The 12,941-nt window shown below is 33.9% G+C and overlaps 2 protein-coding genes across 3 annotated transcripts; one reads left to right on the top strand and one right to left on the bottom strand.

Moving 5' to 3' along the window:
• Window positions 1–53: 53 nt before the first annotated feature.
• On the top strand, window positions 54–4,091 carry LOC140776671 (uncharacterized). The gene is made up of 5 exons (XM_073120460.1): window positions 54–685; window positions 1,311–1,443; window positions 1,590–1,831; window positions 2,899–3,070; window positions 3,425–4,091. The coding sequence occupies exons 1-5, from the start codon at window positions 567–569 to the stop codon at window positions 3,578–3,580; spliced, it is 822 nt and encodes a 273-aa protein (XP_072976561.1). The 5' UTR covers window positions 54–566; the 3' UTR covers window positions 3,581–4,091.
• A 915-nt stretch (window positions 4,092–5,006) lies between these two features.
• On the bottom strand, window positions 5,007–8,491 carry LOC140776698 (myb family transcription factor PHL7-like). 2 transcript variants are annotated; one of them, XM_073120507.1, is made up of 7 exons: window positions 8,068–8,491; window positions 7,363–7,556; window positions 6,733–6,809; window positions 6,610–6,658; window positions 6,418–6,475; window positions 6,050–6,119; window positions 5,007–5,554 (listed from the first exon to the last, which is right to left on the bottom strand). In XM_073120507.1, the coding sequence occupies exons 2-7, from the start codon at window positions 7,544–7,546 to the stop codon at window positions 5,162–5,164; spliced, it is 831 nt and encodes a 276-aa protein (XP_072976608.1). In that variant the 5' UTR covers window positions 7,547–7,556; window positions 8,068–8,491; the 3' UTR covers window positions 5,007–5,161. The 2 variants fall into 2 exon arrangements, with proteins under 2 accessions (XP_072976608.1, XP_072976609.1); XM_073120508.1 differs by lacking the exon at window positions 8,068–8,491 and having other exon boundaries at window positions 7,359–7,547.
• Between the last annotated feature and the right edge of the window lie 4,450 nt (window positions 8,492–12,941).

Raw genomic sequence — 12,941 nt, 5'->3', positions numbered from 1 at the left:
AAACATCCACCACTAACATTTCCCAACGGCGCATCTGCCGGAGGTCCAGACCAGAAAAACTAGGGCCCCATGCAATTTCAAATAACTGAAAAAAAAATTTATGGCAAGAGAACATTTTGCTAATTTAAATATCAGTCTAAAATTTTAACCAACTCGGTTTTGAAATGATCATGGATGGGTAGAACTCACTCCAAAGGTGAAATCTTTTGTTCGAAATTTGGAGTCTAAAATCCTTTTGTCACAACCTTGTATGATTTTTTTTTTACATCGTTGGTTCTTTCACTACTATTTCACCACCCAAGTCAAATTCATTTTAGACCAATTTAGAATACATAAACTCTCGAATTCTTTCTTCTTATAAATCCTAATTTAGTTAGTTAGATGACACCCATCTTTCTCCCGACTAATTCCTTTCTAGAGGAATTTGCACTTGAGTTGATCCAATGGAAAGTTTTAGAAACCCGGTGCCCCATATGCTGCTCCGCGGATAACGACAAGTGGAAGTGTTCCTTCGTTGTCGTAGCTTACCAAGGTGTCGCCTTTGGCTTGGTTTCGTGGGAGCGAGAATGGAGAGTGGAGTGAGGAGATGGTTGGTGGATATCTCGAAGTGGAATCCTTCGGAAGAGCGATTCGAGTTCCTCGCTTCTTCGCTTCTTCCGCCGCATGAACGGCCTGCGATCACAAGGTTACCAGCTCCAATCTTTTACCTGTTCTAGGTTTTAGACGATTGCTGATTGTTTGAAATGAATCATATAGAACCTAATTTCGTTTTGCTACTTTGATTTCAATAGCGGATAGAGATGTGAAGTTTCTATCATCACCTATTAGAAATAGAAGTTCAAATTCTTTTAAACATCTCTGCAGGATTTGTAAGCTGTTGATTTTTTTATCATTTACCAGAAAGTGATTCTTGCTTTAGTAGATGATTGAAGTGATGATATATGTAATAGATGTTAAATTATGCTAACTGCTAGTTGTTTATGCTCTGGTGTAAACTGAGATGAAATTGCAGCAGTTCTTATTTCTAGCTTTTCTCAGTAATTTTTTCTATTAGGAGTATTAGGATTTTAAGTTGGCTGAAATGGTTGTAGATCACTAGATTGTATGAATTCTAGATAAAGGATAAAAAGCCTTAAACATGCTTTTCAAGTAGATATTCGAGATAAAAATCTGAGCTTGGTTAAATTTGTTAGATCTTGAACAAAGAAACTTTCTTTGACCCTGCCATGCTTCTGAATTACTATTGGCTTCGTAAATTAGCTTTGCATTTATTTTCCACTTTTACATACATCAAACTCATACCTTAATAGGTTTGTAAAGTTTGAGGACAGGAAACGAGCATTGGTCAGTCGGTTGCTGCAGTACTCAGTTGTGCATGAAGTTTTTGGTATTCCTTTTGAAAAGATAACCATTCATCGGACAATTGAGGGAAAGCCATATCTGGTATTTTTTGATTGGTTTGGTCTTGTCATTTTTATTGCAACTGAAATCTCATATCCTACAATTAGAACTTTATTCATTATGTTGCCTCTTTTATGTTACAAAGTATGTCTTGCTGATTGTTCATTGCAGTATTTTTGTTTGCGCAGAAATATGAAGAGAATACACTTTTCCCTTGTTTCAACTTCAACACATCACACCATGGAGACTATGTAGGTATAGCATCTGAACAACTTTGCCTTGTTGGCTTGGATATCGTTTCTGTTCGCAAGCCTCAGAAAGAAACAGCACTTGAGTTCATCAAGAACTTTTCGTCATATTTCACTATTTTGGAATGGCGGAACATTGTTCATGCTGGCTCTTCAGATGCTATCTTGACTGAATTCTACAGGTAAAATATTACTAGGATCATTTTTCTTTATTGCAACTATTATGCGTGCGACATGGATGAGATGGACAATTGGACATTAGTATTGCCTAGTGAAATGAAATTAGTTTGAGAATTCTTAGAATCCAAACTTGTTATGATAGGGAATATTGCAATGTAGGTTTATGTGTAATTTGGAATAACTATGCTAAACACTTGGTGAAAATACAAGGTTGTCTGTCCTAATTCTAAACAGTCACATATAACTTGTTAAGCTAACCAGCTACAGGAAGCTAATTCACCATCTTTATTACCTTGTATCCTTATGTTCTTTAGAAGCGCATGAAGAATATCCTCGTGAATAAGGATAGCTATTTGTTACATGATCTCTGTTATGCGCTTGGAGTTATCCATAGAAGCTTAGGATAATGAAAACATGCATATTTCATTCTTGGTACCTATCATTGAAATTGTACTGTGGAGTATGAAGTTGATATGTTGATGATATATGTAGTAGCTAGTCTACTAGTATCAACACAATGCAAGGTATGTCTCCTTCCTTGATGCTATCTGTCCTCAAGTAAGAATTGTTGAAGCCTTCCTTTCTTTTTTATTCCCTTTGCATATCTCCACTTAATGATCCTGTTCTGGATATGCTCTGAACTTCTTGCATTTGGATATGAGAAGCAGCTTTCATCTGTTAGTATAGCTGTTGGAATGCTATTCAAACTTTTTGAGAGTTCTGTTAGTTCTCCTCAGTTTTTTATTAATACTGTTAGTGAAATAATTTATACTTCAGAATGTGTTTTCTTTATTTCTAATAACTTTTGTCTACATATTCCCAAGTAAGTAGGTACCGAAAGTTACATATGTGTCTGCAAAACCATCATTTTTAACTTTTCTGTTCAGTTCCATGAGAAAATGCTTGTATGTGTAATAGCTAGATTAACTGAACCGGATGCCCTTGAAGGCGAAACCGGACTTCTTTCTATTAAGTTCATGACATCAGTCTCTGCGTGAGTGTGATACAGTCAATGCTCCTTTTATTGGGTCATTTGCAAGGATATGAAGCTGTTATGGCTTGCTTGTAGGTGCTGGTGTCTTAAGGAGGCATATATCAAAGCCATAGGTGCTGGAGTGGGTTTTGGACTGCAGAGATTGGAATTTCGTGACACAAAGTGCACTGATGTAACAGTATATATTGATGGAGCTGAATCTCGGGAGTGGAGATTTTCCCTTTTTGAGATCGATGAAAGTCATTTGGTCTGTTGCATATATGAACTTGAAATTTATGCATACTGCGTAGTATAGTCTAATTGAATAGGTTGTCTGCAAATTAAATCTTTGCCCTCTCATTTTATGAGTAAAGCCTTCATCATAAGATATAGAAAAATGCTGACTTTACTAGAAATAAAGTTGCCCAAATTGCACCAGGTGCACGAGAAAATAAATAAATATAACAATGTTGAAGAATAACTAGTCTCTGCATTGTTAGATCACAAAATGTTGGTTGTCTTCATTTTAATTGTACAGACCTTCTGGATCATGACATACATCTACTCAGGTTTTGCACTGCATAGCATGCTTTTAAGTTCTAACATGTTGGTGGAAATGCAGGCATCTGTAGCAAAAGGCCATCCAAAGGAATCTGTTGAAAGTTATCGGAGAACTTTAGGTAAGGTGGATTTTGAGGAGGAAGAATACCAATACATGCTTCGGCTTCCAGAACAAGGTTTCATCTTGCGCACAGTGGAGCAACTTATTCCAAAGTGAAACCAAGTACATGCACCCTCTTCTAGCAATGTGCAGTGGCAAAAACTACCAGATGCTCTGAGTTGGGTTAACAAAAATATATCTGGCAGGGATACATGTTGTTTATAGAGTTATATAATCATTTATCCTTCAGAACAGGGAAGTGACAATAATGGGCCTTGCAAAGTGGTGGGGAGTATATTATTTGCAACAACCATTATCAAAGTAAGGTAGCTGAACATATGCTGGCTCATGTTATAGCAGTGAGAAGCTGTTGCAGGTGCACTTGTGGTTGGTAACAGAGTTTCATGTCATATAGGTGGAAATATCAAGTTCTCGGTAATGGAGAATTAATATTTTTTCTTTCAGATCCTTCATGCATTTTCCAGGGAATTGCAATGTAATTAGACATCTTTTTTTATTAATCGACTTTCCTTACAAAAAAGGGAACGGAAAAAGATGAATATCTAGTGCCCACTAAGCACACAATTCACATCTTACTGATAAATGCAACAGTACTATTTCTGAGATTTATTTGTCATATATGGCCCTATCTGTTCATTTGTCCAATTCTTTTAGCTTATGTTGTATTTTGAGTTTTTAACAGGCTAATCTTTCATTATTTGGAAAGCAGTAAAATAATCACAATCTACAACTTTCCCTATCATTTTGTTTTTATGATATAGATTCTATTTGGAGGCGTTCACTTTGTAAGTTCTATACTGGTTTAGATATTATTATAGTACTTTTTTTTAAACCGGTATAGTGGTGTAATAATTATAGTTAATGTTATATAAATTTTAAATAATAGTTTATAAAATAATTAAAATAATTTTTACGATGAATGGATGAGGAGAAGAGAGAGGAGAAGAAATAGAGAAATTGAAATTATAGTTGATTAAAGCGATAGTAAATTAGTATTAAGATAAGTAGATATTTACTTGATATGCTAATATGAGAAGATTTATATTAGAATAGAAGTTTTCTTCTTAAGTGGACGAGGCAGTCTTTCTTATATTTAATTGTGGGCTTACTTTATCCAGAGACCCCCTACTATAAAATTGAATTAAGTCCTTGATATTTCCAACTTCTCGAATCATCTCATGTGGTTTTAATTCTTTTCTTTGTTTTATTTTTGAATGTGGTTCCAATATCTTGCTGGTAAAAATAAAGCACAGAGAATAATTCTTAAAAACAAAGAAAAACTGCAGGGATTTTTGTGATAAAATGGAGCTCACATAAAGCAGTTACAGAAATTCTCCCATATGAAGTAATTTAGTATTTTTTTTTCTAGTGAGTTGATAGTTTATTCTACTTTTCGAATGAACTCAGAACAGATTGTAGATAACTACTGAAAATAATAGGTATATAATCTATTGGCTCTTGATTCCTACTTCCCCTGTCTCTGCCAACCACAAAGGCACACACTGTCTGATTGATACTAGGATTTTCAGAAACAGAATGTAGTATATGAATGTACAATGGAAGCATGAAGAACACACCAACCTGCCTGGTGTGATCATTACATATGAAAGATTCTAATGTGGCTGAAACAATACATTTACATTACAACAGTTTCCCTAACCCAGACCACCATCTCAATTACTTGTGAGAAGTAGAATCAGGTAACCCTTTATCCTGCTTCTGCTGCTGCTCATCGGGACCGCCGTGCCCTTTAAACTCGCTTTCTACATCAAATCTGAAATTACCAACATTACGGTCACACAATTCGCGATCCCACTGTTCTATGAAATCAGGCTTCAGCTTGGATTTAGGTGCTTCAGGGCCCACATCATCTGACTGATGAGATATTCTTGGTTTCTTATTCGGGGAAGTTTGATCACTGAGGCTGTTGTGTATACTAGACGTACAGTGGGGAGAGCTTTGATTTTCCTCTGAAGCTTTTAAGGAACCGCCAAGCTTTTGGTGCTCTTCGATGATCTTCTGTAGGTACCTCCCCTGTGCTTCAATTCGCAACTGCAATTGCCTTTGCACCTAAAAAAACATATCAAGATGTATGGACATGTAAGGCGGAGTCAATGAGGTCCAATGTTTGTCTATGCGCGAGCATTTCTATTATTTGTTAAGATCAACAAGTATTTTGTGGATGACTGCCAAACACCAAAAATAAGCAGCAAAAACAAAAGGCTGATGACAGTTATGTATCAAGGTAGCATAACCATGGTGGCATGGTGCTATATCCAATGATGAAACCAAGAATATAGAACTTGAAACAGAAGAATCAAGTGAAAGCATGAATTATCTACAGGACACAAAATATTTTGTGTAGCTTATTGGTTAAACAAGATAGAAAACAAACTCGTTAAGTCAAAATATTCCAAGAACAAGAAAAATGAATAACTAAAATGAGGACCATTATAGTGTGAACATAACTCATAAGAGTATCAAATGGACTAATAGCTTAATTAACCTAATAATTGGAAAAATTGGAATTTTACGATAGGGCAAGTTAATAAACTGGCTACCTACCTCAAGCTGCTCATGAAGTCGCTTCTGAACTTCCATTTGCATTTTTAGAGCTTCATTGATTTGTATTCCTCTGGAAAGTCCAAAATAAACATTAAAAAAATACTAAAAAGGATAATAAAATTAATGGAAAGTCTTTAAAGGACCTAGAAGCTGCAGCCATTTAGGACCATGCAGCAAGTAGAAAACATATCAGTACAAAACACAATTACATTCTTTTCGGACAAGTAGGCTTGTATACAATGTGAGTACCGAAGAGTCCACCAAGGAAATAGTTTCTCTTCAGATACAGATAGACTTGAATTTATCCATAGCCATTTTAACAGAGCAGCTTTACTAGCAAATACAGTACTACAACATAGGTTACTTACGGCGCTGAGTCCATGCTAGAGAAGGTATCACCAGAATCTTTCTTGTCATCTTTTGAACCTACAACAAATGTTGTTCTTTATGCTAAATTGACTTTACTGAAAAAATTATTTACAACTCAAAGGAGCAAATGACAAAAACTACAAAGGGGGAAAAAGCTATCTGAAAGGACAAAACAAAGGCTGAAACCAGACCTTTACTGTCAGCTGGAGATTCAGGCAGATACTTTGCAAGGCGATACTTCTACATGAGCAATGTGAACAATAATCAGCTATGAAGTACTTTAACCACCCAGAACAAAAAGCAGCAGGCTCTACCTGTAAATGGCTTTTCACATGATAGATTGTAATTCCTGGCACACCCATTACTCTTAGAACTCCTTTAGGTGTTGCTCCTAAAGCATATTCAGAATAAGATACGAGTTAAACAGTGAAAATATGAAAAGAAAAAATTTAGTATTTAGAATGCCTATTTTCTGCTACTTCTGAAAGCTTGAAATAGTAAGCTCAAGGGCAATGGCATCAGTAAGGCGGAAGATAAATAGGATTTATGATTAATTTAATCATTAACACAATTATATTTCTTCTTTTCTTGAGCTGGGATTGATACTTTGACATATAGCACAATTTGCAAAAGGAACTGTTTAAACAAGGAGAAACTTTTGGTTAGGGAATTTTTAGTTCCCATGCCTTTGACAAAGCAACAATATATCAGGATAAATATTGAGACTGGTCAAGGCAGAAGATTTCTAGCTAAAATAGAGAGTTGTGATTTAAATAATAATTGGCCTTTTAGATTAAAGTATATTTCTCATGCAGATTACTCAGACATTTTACTGTTGTACATACCAAAGTAAGATTACCAAACATTATACTGCTACACAACTTTCATCAGGGTTCTATCAAGTTCAAGCACTAAACAACCAACACCGAATTGAAAATACCCACTATCTGGTCCACCAAGCTGGGCAATGGCATCAACAAAGCGGTCATGAAGATCTGAAGTCCATCGCAACCTCTGTTTCCCAACTCCCCCTGAATTAGATGAATTGTTAACAGTACCAAGTTGCTCACTGCTCTGGGCCTTGTGCGGGACCAATGGGAGAGTTGAAAATTTCTTGGGATGGTACATGGTGAGTAGCCTGCAACGCCAAACATCATGAATGTAACAAATGCTAGTGGCAATTATGTGAAACATCATCAACAAACAAAAAAGACCAAACAACAGTTCACGTGTGAACCAAGAAATTCTCTTTTTTCTATTCCCGTAGATAATTTTCTGCATCAGTCACATAAGTTAGCATATTGGCAGATCCAATCATCTGAACTAGTCACTCTATTTCAAAGTGGTATGCAAGCAAGCAATCTCCAGCAAAGATCATCCTATCGCATAAAACTACTTGCTAAATTCAATTAAAGAATGCCGGATTCCGTAGTTCCCAAGTACAAATAATCATCAACGAGCAATGACTACAAGGGAACACATTAAGAGAAAGAAGAATAACAGATATTACACAAGGGATGCATTCATAAACATGACCAAGAAAAGAACATTTTAGAACAACAAGCAGCATCATCCGAACTGAAGAAACCAATTTATCCAAACCCTCTTCAAAAGATTAAAAAGAAAGGTCAATTTTGACAAGAACGCACCTCTCAAAACAGCGACCCGATCGCTCCGACCACACTTCCTTCAGCTCCTGCAGAACCCATCTCCATCACCAAAAACAAAATCCACCCCACCAATCACCATCATATACCAAACCAAATTTCCTCAAAACCGCGACTTTAACGCTTCCTCATGCAAAAGACGCCACCGGTTCGCTATAGTTGAAGCCAGATCAAAAGCGCCAGTAAGAGAATTAATGCCGCGGGACCAGGGCTTCCAATTGAGGACGGAGATGACAGGGAGAAGCCCGAAACGCAAGGAAAAAGGTGGCGATCGGGAGGGGAAAGTGTTGGGATTTGGTGGGGGTCGGAATCCGAGCGGAGAAATCGAGGGAATCGGCAGACGAAACCAGTAGGGTTTCGCGGCCCTGTCCGTAGATTTGGGGAAATTAGTCCGCCGGGGTGCGTGCTAAGGACGGCGGTATATATAACAGCAGACTACGGAACTCCGCAAACCCTGCGGAGATTATTAAATAAGCGCTATCTTCTAATAAAACAAACTAAATTTGGTCTTTGTCATCGGCTAAACTTTGTAACCCTTCTGGGGTTTCGATTAAGATAGTGTATGCTGAAGGTACACTGGAAGGCGAATAACTCGGAGGCCATAAGAGTGGCGTCGTATACTTCGTATTAGTGTCATATTTACGTAAACACACCTCTACATTCCTTTATTTACATGTATACAAATTTGTAGGCTTACTTTAAGTCCATATATAACCATGCGGTTTTGTAGTCCACGTGACATATTGAAAGTAGAAGTGCAATATACTTAAAAGAAAGGGGGTAAAGTATAATATTACGAGTCTCAGATCTTAGTTATTATCTGAGAATTATAATATACCTCCTTTTAAATATATAATTATAAAATAAAACTTCATATTTATTCAAACAATAAATTTATTAATATAATATAAGTACTATGATAATTTACAAAATACTCTATATATATATATATATATATATAATTATATTAATCATTTAACAAAATGCCTCTGAGAAATTAATAATAAAATGTAATGATCCTATGATAACTATCTATATGATGTGACGCTGATAATGATAACTATCTACATGATGTGAGTGATAATAAAGATAAAATACCGGATATTTTTACTTCTTTTTTTTAAAAGAATTATTCATGTCCAGAAAAAATCTATTTCGAATGAGTTTATCTATCATATTAGATATAATTAACAAACTCTTATGGGTTTCTTAAATACCAATTTAGTTATTGAAACAGTCAATCTTCGTCTATAATAAACAGGACTCAACCGTTAAGCTACACATAGCTTAACTTTTCGGTGAAGAGTTATTGATATATTAGAGTTAAATATTATATACAGGTTGGAGCTAAACAATGTATCCAATGAATAATTTTAAGATAATATGAAATTATAATTGGAAAAATAACAGTATAATTTGGGAGCATGGCCCCCCCTTTCTCTGATATGTTGCTCTGCCACTTGGATATGAAAGTAGGTATTTGTGCCAGCAATGGGGGCTCCATCAGGACCACATCAAGAAGCTCTCTATTGTGAAACTGGGAAGCCTAGCTAGATATAGAGATAGAGATAGAGATAGAGATATATACACATATATATATATATATATATATATATATATATATATAGTGCTTGGCTGTAGGTTGTAAATGCTAAAGTTTGACATTTTTGCTTCTGTGAGAGATGCATCAAATCAAAAATGAGTACTGTCAAACTGAGTGATAGGGACAAGATATAGTGTACTACTGATCCCTACTCAGACTAGCCAATGTTACCAGAGTTGTTCTTGATGAAACTAGTTTTATTCTTTTTTTAATTTATTTATTCAAATAGATAACATATAAAATTTGAATCTTAAAAGGGTTTTATCTTATTGTAATCCTAACTAAAATATTTAACTATTAAGAGTTTTACTTATCTTTTACCCTTTTTTTAGCCTAATTATCAATTTTCGATAAGTAAAAACTATTTTTATATTAAATTTAAGTGTTATTTGATAAATAAATTTTAAAATAGAGCTAGGTGAAAACAATTCAATATTACCAGCAGCCTTCAGTAAGTTTATAATTTTATAACATAGAAGTTACAAGAAACAAACAAACAAACAAATAATGTTCCCATTAATTTATTACTCATAATATGTATTGTTAATCAATTGATTTGTCATCTTAAGGCTTAAAAGTTTTTATTGGTATGCTACATAAAAACTTGTTAAGTTTTTAATCCCATCAAATTAGTAATATTAACAAAGATCCATGAGGAAGGAAATTCTATAATACTAACATCTTTCCTGTATAAAACCCATTAGTGATACAAAAAGTTAAAGTAGTCAGTACAGAGATAATTATATTTAGCCCGTTTTTTATATACATTTGAGTGAACTTTTTCTGAATTAAAAGAAAATCCTAATAAACTTCTCAAATAATATAAAAAATTAATTATATAGACCCTCTAAACTAAAAAGATAGTGTTTACATGGTTAAATAAGCGTATAGTGTATATAAATTTTTATGAATTCAAATTCTAGCAGTATTGGTTTAATTATGATACCATTAAATTTTCACTTCTTAAAAAAAATATTTAAGACTTCCTCTGTCTTAAATAAAACCCTCATTCTTCCTATGGAAATTATTAACATGCGACAAGCTTGTTACAACTACTATATGCAATAATTCTTTTGTTTCCCTTCTTTTTGCATCAACTATTCACAATATATTCATAGTTCTCTCATTGGGTCCTTTTAATTAATTGTCATTCAATTTTTTCTTATAATATCATAAGTACAATAACATTATTTAAACTATCATAATTATAAGTAAAACTTTTTGGCTCTTTTGAAATTGTCATTTTGATCATTTTTCAGGAAAGGACTCCTGGAAATATTCCCAATAGATGGCTATTAAAGTTAATAATCATAGGTAAATCAATTGGAATATCTTTTTTTTTTTAAATTTAGAGTGTAAAATATTTATTAATAATTTTTGCCTTGCATAAAAGATGATTTTTTTTCTTATACTATTATATATGATGAGTTTAGATAGCTTTCGAACTATTTTTAGTAATTTACATAGAGTAAAAATAATCATATTATAGTTTAAGTTCAGTTTTATTATAATTAGTTGTATCTAATTAACATAATATCAGTTTTGAAAGAGCTTAATGATTTTAGTAGCAATTATGGTAGTTTAAAGAATGTACCAACAACTACCATATTTGAAAAGTTTTTAGTGGTAATCAGGTAAAATCCTTTTGTCATTTTATATTGAAGATTTAAGAAGTTTTCCATAAATCCATGTGACAAATTAGCTAGTAATTAAACTGTAGTTTGAGTTGGTAGTTGATATACAGATATAAACAAAAGGGACCCTTTTGTGATTGATTGCCTTCCTATGCAAGCCATGGCCTATATCTAAGTGAGTTGATAGTACTGAAAGGGGCAGCTGCTGTTGCCTGTCCTCTCTTAGTTATGACTCTGAGCAGGACTATCACTAGGAACTAATCAAAAGCAAACAACATGATAGAAATGCTAATAAAATAATACTAAAAATATTGAAGAGAAGATAATTTGCCTAAGATTGATGCAATCTTGGATTTATTGTGCTTTCAAATGAATGGAGGAAATGCCCTAGGCTGTCATGTCATTAGGAGCTTTTATTTAATAGATTAGATTAGAAGAAACGTCCACGATTCACCCAAAGTACTTAGGATAACATTAGAATTGAATCCCTTGTTTTTAACCTAATGTATAACCTTCTTACTGTACACCACCCTTCAGTTGTAGTATGAATTAAATAGTCATCACAAAATTCTTTTGTAAGAAAACCGAATATATAATATAGTGCAAATAATGTTTATAAAACACAACTTTCTCTTTCCAAAGAGATAAGAAGTTTAATTTAATGCCAACCTTCCTACTAAGCAGTGTTGTTCTTTATGTGAAAGAGAAAATTAAGAATGAAACATGGGAGACAATTATGGAGATACACCTCCTTGGTATGTGCAAGTGTAGACATTCTGTTTCCAATTTCTACATGAATGTATGTCTTAAATTTTTTTTTTAAAACATATATATATGTATCAGAAACTTATGGATATGTATAACTTATCCTTTCTTTTTGAATGGTTCTGCACTGTATGTCAAAAGAAGCAAAATAACTAATCACGAGGAATATAATACAAGTGATCAAAGGAGAAAAAGAAAATGCATGCAGAAGTACTGCACTTAATCGGTTGATCTACATATCATAAGAATGATAAAAAAGAAAGAACAGAAAGACACAATGATCAATCCAGAAGAATAATTATTGTCATCATCTCGCCAGATATCTAGTTACTTCTGTAAACTACTTAAGGATAATCTTCAAAAACCATCAAATATATATATATATATAGAGAGAGAGAGAGAGAGAGAGAGAGAGAGAGAGAGAGAGAGAGAGAGAGATTTTATTCTTCTTGTTGATATATATATGTATATAACTTTTTCTATATATCATGTCCAACCTTAACTAATTAAGCATTGCATGGCTTGAGAAGACACTAGGAAGGATGGATATTATCACCTTTTACCAGCCATAAAAGATTAAAAGAAATAAGATCAATAGCTTTAATTTGGACTAATCAAAATAAAATGTACATAAAAGCTTGCAGGTCTGCTTGCCAATAAGAAGATGAAGCATGCAGCAGCAAGTCAGCACAATAAATTTGCAGTGATGCACGATCAGGAAAGCTTATAGCAGTGGAGTACCAATGTGTACAAACTCTTTACTAGGATTCTTATAATGACCATATCTCGTGTCACGTATTAAAGCAAGAGTGATATATCGACGGACTCATTAGTAAACGATAAATGTGAAGCAT

Source organism: Typha angustifolia, chromosome 14, assembly GCF_048772165.1.
Source record: "Typha angustifolia cultivar Huaian chromosome 14, ASM4877216v1, whole genome shotgun sequence".
Lineage (NCBI taxonomy): Eukaryota > Viridiplantae > Streptophyta > Magnoliopsida > Poales > Typhaceae > Typha > Typha angustifolia.
The sequence above is the reverse complement of the archived record's forward strand: the minus strand, read 5'-3'. Positions and strand labels throughout refer to the sequence as shown.

Excerpts from the sequence above, each read along its gene's own strand:
- LOC140776671 (XM_073120460.1), top strand. The coding sequence starts at position 567 with ATGGAGAGTGGAGTGAGGAGATGGTTGGTGGATATCTCGAAGTGGAAT. Across the intron at positions 1,444-1,589 it reads TTGAGGGAAAGCCATATCTG|AAATATGAAGAGAATACACT; the intron begins GTATTTTTTGAT and ends TTGTTTGCGCAG. Across the intron at positions 1,832-2,898 it reads ATCTTGACTGAATTCTACAG|GTGCTGGTGTCTTAAGGAGG; the intron begins GTAAAATATTAC and ends GCTTGCTTGTAG.
- LOC140776698 (XM_073120507.1), bottom strand. The coding sequence starts at position 7,546 with ATGTACCATCCCAAGAAATTTTCAACTCTCCCATTGGTCCCGCACAAG. Across the intron at positions 6,659-6,732 it reads ATGTGAAAAGCCATTTACAG|AAGTATCGCCTTGCAAAGTA; the intron begins GTAGAGCCTGCT and ends TTGCTCATGTAG. Across the intron at positions 5,555-6,049 it reads GACTTCATGAGCAGCTTGAG|GTGCAAAGGCAATTGCAGTT; the intron begins GTAGGTAGCCAG and ends ATGTTTTTTTAG.